At 37.4% G+C, this 6254-nt stretch overlaps 1 protein-coding gene across 3 annotated transcripts in view; it reads right to left on the bottom strand.

Annotated features, from left to right (window-relative positions):
* Positions 1–512: 512 nt before the first annotated feature.
* The window catches only part of FAM199X (family with sequence similarity 199, X-linked), a 33964-nt gene continuing 28222 nt past the window's right edge, over positions 513–6254 (bottom strand). For all 3 annotated transcript variants that reach the window (XM_080352464.1, XM_080352463.1, XM_080352465.1), the window contains 2 exons: positions 5757–6017; positions 513–4861 (listed from right to left, as the gene is read on the bottom strand). In XM_080352464.1, coding sequence (XP_080208590.1) covers positions 4691–4861; positions 5757–6017 — 432 coding nt within the window. In that variant the 3' untranslated portion in view covers positions 513–4690. The remainder of the gene's footprint in view (positions 4862–5756; positions 6018–6254) is intronic.

Raw genomic sequence — 6254 nt, 5'->3', positions numbered from 1 at the left:
TAAGGAGGGACTGGCTTGCTTTCTGTCACAGAGAACAGTTAACATCTGCCAGTTTGTATTTTCTGCCTGAAGAGAGTGTGCAAGCCCTATATATGGAATACCCCTGGCTCTGAAGACACCACAGTTTCATCAGAATATCTTTGCTATATCATCAGTTTTAATTCCAACCTGTACTTCGATATGCACATAACTATTTTCAAATACAATGAAAACTCGGAAGTCAACAGCATCAGTCACCAGCATTCCAGATTTCAGTACATCCTTCACAACTTCAGAAAAATCTCTATAAACATTGTGTAGATACAGAATGTACAGAGGACAGTTTTCTATACAAAAGTGCATTTTAGCAATACAATTAGCAGAAAACCTGAAAAAAACTCTCAATTTAAACAGTACTGTATAATCTATACCCTCATCTCTTCCTCCCTTCCCTCTCCCCCATCCAAAAAAAAAAAATCCACAAAACCCCCCTCTTTCCCCTTGCTTTGGTTATGAACTATATTCAAGGCTTCAACATTACGATTTCTTTTTAATTGAAGAATTTATTTGTAATTTGGAAATGTTTTAAAGTGAGCCAGACGAGAGGGAATGCAAGTACGATTTATCAGAGCTACTAGTCAAAATAGACAAGCTTTGAATAGTACTAGGATTTGTCCTTGATAGATTAATAAACTATCTTTGCAATCCTTAAATGGAAAATCAGATGTTAACTTGTCTTTTCTATGCCCAAGAACTGAAAGATCAGTAAGGCAAAGAACATTATACCAATAAATCTAACATCTGCCATGAAAATCTGCCTTGTAAGAATGAACTTCAAGAGACCTCAAAACAGTCAGGTTATTAATATTTATAGACCAATGCACCAACTGATTTCAAAGCTGAAAGAGCATTAGGAGAAAAGAAATGGCTTCAGGCCACTCAGCGTAGATGAACAGTAAATATTGCCATTTTTATATGTTTCTATATTGTATATGCATTATGATGTAAATGCATGTGAACAAGTTCAAGCAGGTTGGTTTGTTTTTACCCCAGAGAATGAGCTTCACAGGTTTCAAACCACAATATAATAAGTAAAAATTAAGCCCAGTGAAGTCTTGCAAAGACTTTTCTTGCTCTTCTTAGTAAGCATCCCATTCTGAGCATACTATAATAATATTTTAATCAATTTCCCAGATAAAGAAAAACAGATATTAAAAGAGACAAAGGATGACATTAGATACACACACAAAAATTAGACAGGTTTGTCAGGTAGCTGTCTTCCTTACATTTAAAATCATATTAGAAAAGAATGTTCTCTATTGTTTACAGTCCTATTGGAATCAGACTTTCAGTGCTCCTTCTAAGCCTTTTTAGAGAAGAAGTTACCCTGGAAGGAAATCGTTAATGTTAAAGAGTATGAATGGATTACATTCATATTACAGTGGGTACCAGGCATCTCGATATACAGCTTCAGTACCATGGAGCCACACAAACATGAGCTTTTTCCTGTTTGTCTCTATTTTCCTTTCAAGCTTGACATTTTTTTTGCCTAGGAATAAAAAGCAAGTATTTTCTTCTTTTTTGAAAAAGCCTGAATGCATTATTTTAGCAGGTTGTTACTCTTCTTTATCTATTTGAACCAAATAACCTGTAGATAACTTCCTGTAAAGCAAAGCAGCAGCCACAACAGCCAACATTTGAATCAGCAAGACCAGGTTTAACTAAAATTCCAACTGTTTGACTAATGCCACAGGTATCCAATAGAAATTCATAGAATTATTTAGGTTGGAAAAGACCTTTAAGATCATAGAGCCCAACCGTAAACCTAACACTGCCAAGTCCACCACTAAACCATGTCCCTAAGCACCAAGTCTATACGTCTTTTAAACATCTCCAGGGATGGTGACTCCAGCACTTCCCCAGGTAAGCATATGGTGTACTGCAGGTAAAGACAGGAATCTGACAAAAACATCTTCCCCCTCCCTGAAATGAGTGTGTCATTCGAACTAAGAAGGATGTGAAAAGGGGAAAAAAAACATCCACAAAAAGGTGGAAGTATATGACAACTCTCAAATCTCACAGCTACTCCAGGCCTGATTCTCTGAGATGCCAGGTGCTTGGCAAAGACAACATTCAGGCAAGCCAGATGTTATTCTGTGTTCTTACCAGAACATCCAAAGTTTTGTATTCTTAGATTATAAGCACTCTGAGACTACAAGATTACAGAGCTATAAATCATTACCATGAAACCCCTGGAAGTCTCTTCTATCACTTTAACTGTCACACAAGGGACTGAAGTACCCAGCTGGATACCACATTCCACCCAGGACCTTTTCACCCAGTGTAACAGATGAGCAACAGGACCCACCTAATCCCTTGGATCAGCTTATTTACATGCTCACACTAAGATCAAGATGAAAATACTATGCTCCCTCATTTCAAGATCTCTGGAAGCTAGTAAACAGGTGGCCAAAAAGAACTGTACCTCATCTAAATGAGGGGGTCTTCTCTCAACAAAACCTGAGGGATTTTACACTCTGAGGAGCTGCTAACACAGAATAAAGTGACACTTTCATGCTCCACCACGCTGAGATATTGTACCATACTTCATTTCAGACTATCAATTCTCTAAAGTATTAAGCGTGCATTTTAACCCAGAAAAAAAATAATCACATTTCAAAGTCACTGCAGAAAATAAAGGTTGCACTAAAGTCTAACAGTGTACACACAGTGAAATGTTTCGTGATGAATCCATCCATTACAGCCACGGTAAGCTGCGAGAGTTCAACAACTGCACCCTGAAATCAGCTGAAATGACAGCAATTCAATTTTTTCTTCCATTCAAGACATTTAAAAGAAGCTCCAACCTAAATTCTCTGTAACTATATACCATTAAGAAGCTTTTGGTATCGTTTCTACAAGAGGGAGGGAGGCATCAACCAGCTGTAGTGCAGTACGAGCAAATACTGACAGGCAGCAGTCACTTCTGGTTGGTGACCAAACTGGGCAGATGGGATCACTAACACTCGAGTTTAAAATGACATCACCCAGCTTCTTATCAGCAAAATCTGGGTACCTCTTGTCTAGCTACAGTAATAGTGACTGTAATCACAGTAATAGTGACACATATACAAGTTTGACTAAGGAGCTCATTTATTGATCATCAAAGCCCTTTCAGAGGCCATTGTTCATATATTTTACTGGGCAATTTATTTTGAGGCTACAAGGAATGCCACTTCTGAAATAAAATACTTCAGCTGTTGGTGCAGGACATGTAAAATGAATGTGAGCTGTCCTATATAAAGTCGATCATGCAATCCTGCAGGATTGGGCTATACCCTGCAATTACAGGCACATGTGGCCACACCAAACTGCCAAACTCCTTAATTCACAAGAGCAACATGAAAGTAATGAAGCATCAAGATAATGAAAAATTACTTTCTAAGCTTAGAACTAGAAAATACTTCTATATTCTTTTAAGCTTCACATTGAAATTTAGAAGTATCGTTCTTCTCTCAGCTGTGGAGGGAAGGAGCTCTGTAACAAGTAGTTCCAAAACAAAGACAAAAGTCACTTTACAGATTGTCAGAATTAGAAAACAGGTTAAAACTACTTTTACCTCCCCATCTGAAAGCCACGATTTTCCTTCATTTTCTTAGTAAGAGAAATTTCAAAAGCAGATAGACAACAAAAAGAGAATTCTGAAACATGTAATGGTGTAACAACCCACACAGAAGACACATCCTCATCTAAACACAGAATTAGAAAGCACAGTTGCATTAATTAAGTTCTTTTGCCAAGACAACATGAATCTATTTAGATGTGCTTCTGTAGAAAAAAAGCCACCAAAGTTGTGTGCCACTTATTTGCACTTCTGTTTCCAGAAGCATTTTAAACTGTTTTAAGTAGTGTCCAAGACAACTGAATTGCAGATTAGTGTATTTTCAATGCATAAAGATGTTTTTATTTGATTTTTTCATAGCAATGTTAAGGAGGTACTGGTCAACCATTAGTAACAATCATACTATAAGAGATTGAGCAGCAAAATAACTTTCTGAAGACTAAGCTTGCAGGTGTTTGGGTTTTTTATTTTAATTCTAATTGCTTCCTAAAGAACGACATCATTAGGAATTGTTCGTGTTACAGATTCCCTGCTTTAGAAGTCCTGCTTCTTGTTTTCTGTGTAGTTTGAGTTAAATTATAACTTCTAGCAAAGGATTTATCACAGCACTTTAAATTCGCATGATCCAGGAGCAAGACCGAAGAACACCCTACAGAACTAAAGATTTTTTTCCTCATGCTAAACAATCTTCCTAGTAATGAGAAAGGAAGACAGAACAAGCCAAGTGTAATATTAACTCTAAGTCATAAAGAAACAAAAAAGCTGAAGCATAGCAATGCATGCTTAGTGTCATCCAAAAGCAGCCCTAGACTTATGTCTTGCAAGTAAGTTAACATGTTAGCCAAATACAAATTTCCCCCAAATTCTATCTATTCTGCAGCTTCTCAGAAGTCAGTTTCTGAAGTCTGTTGCAAATTAGTCTTAAAAAGCTGAAGTTACTCAATACTTAGACCTTCTTACCAAAATTACACTTGAAGAGAGATCTGGTTTATATATTTAACACTAATCAAAATTTGGTCAAGAAATATATGTAAACAATAAGGATAATATGTTTAAGGCTTAGAAAGAACACTGATAAATTCACCCCGGTCACATTAAAACATCCACATCTCCTTCATGGTCCTCCTCAGTCACTTTTAAAGAGAGCACTTCTTCATTAAGAAATAATCCACTCAGTCTTTCCTTACGAGCTTGCCTTTGCTCTTTCAGCTGTCTCTTGCGTAAGGCCTTTTGCTGTAGTTTCCGTTGCTTGGAACGCTTCTGTCAAATACAAAAGAGACAAAACATAAGATTTTGTTCTGTAGATTAGAAACCACCTTTAAGCTGGTAAATGTAAGTTAACCTCTAAAATAATGGCTGCTCTGAAAAATAACTAAAATGAATTCTCAGAGGTGGTAAAACATTCATCCAAAATCATATCCAATATTAAAATATCAAGACCATTTACCACATCTGAGTTATGAGGCACAACGACAGCCTGTAATGTTGCATAGCTGAGCTTTTGATCGGAAGAATCTTTATCGCAGGGAAATGTTACAGTTTTACAATAACAACCTGAGATGTTGAATAGCAAGAAGGAACTGCTCTTCTCCTCCACATTTGAAACTGAAATTACAGAGACAGGACAGGTGCCATAGTACTACTTTAATTGAAACATGCTTCAGTAGGTCACTCCTCACCAAGTAATCTCATGACACATGTTGGAAGAATAAACTGAAGAAGATTCAAAAAGCCTGATGAAAATTCTAGTTAGAAAAAAAAAACCACAAAACAACACAATACAACCAAGACAGTTTTAACTGTCCAGAAAATATGGCTAGCGTAGGTTGATCCATCTTGAATAATTTTTTTTGTAAAACTATGTGCATTCAAAGAATTAATATAGATGCATAAGCCCTTACTCAAACCCCACTCACCTTAATCTAAACAAAAGGAATAAGATCTACTACACAAAAAACATCAGGCTTTCAGTTAGAAGAGAAGAGCGCCAAGTTTAAATTCCTTATAGTCATGTCAGAGGAAACAGCACTTGTTTCACTAGATAACTTCAGTAGATACCCAGTTACTAACCAGGCTCCTTCAGCACAAACATCCCAGTTAAGAACCTTAAGAAGTTACACGGTTTAACACATATTTGCAAAATTAGGAACTTTACTTTTGAATCCCGGATTCTTTCTGCAGCACTTGCGGACAAATTACTATCACTGTGTGCTCGACTCATGTTGGCACTTGAGTTTGAAGCGGAATTGGCAACACTAGAACCGCTGCTGCTGGCTGAGCTGACCATGCTGGCACTGCTGCTGCTGGCGCTGGCACCGCTCACACCGCTGGTACTGGCACAGCTGTAGCTGCTCCTCTTCCAGCTTTCCCTTGCAGACCGTTGACGAGGTCCGTGCTCCTTGATATAGTTTCTCACCTTTAGAACAGAGGCAGCAGAATTACTAAAGCCTGGTAAATATTGTACTGAGATACTCCTTTTCATTGAAAAACCACAATCTGCCTATCAGTAATGATTTTGCTGTGGTTGCTTAAAAGCCATCCAGCAATCATCAAGAGAACGGAACTAAATAAATATGAACTTCATTATGGAAAGAAGAAAACTAAGTAACAAGGTTTGGGGTTTTTTCCCTCCTCTCCTGCTCTCCAAGTTTTC

The sequence above is a fragment of the Nesoenas mayeri genome (genome assembly GCF_963082525.1).
Source record: "Nesoenas mayeri genome assembly, chromosome: 13".
In the NCBI taxonomy this organism is placed as follows: domain Eukaryota; kingdom Metazoa; phylum Chordata; class Aves; order Columbiformes; family Columbidae; genus Nesoenas; species Nesoenas mayeri.
This window is presented reverse-complemented; position numbering and strand designations above follow the sequence as displayed.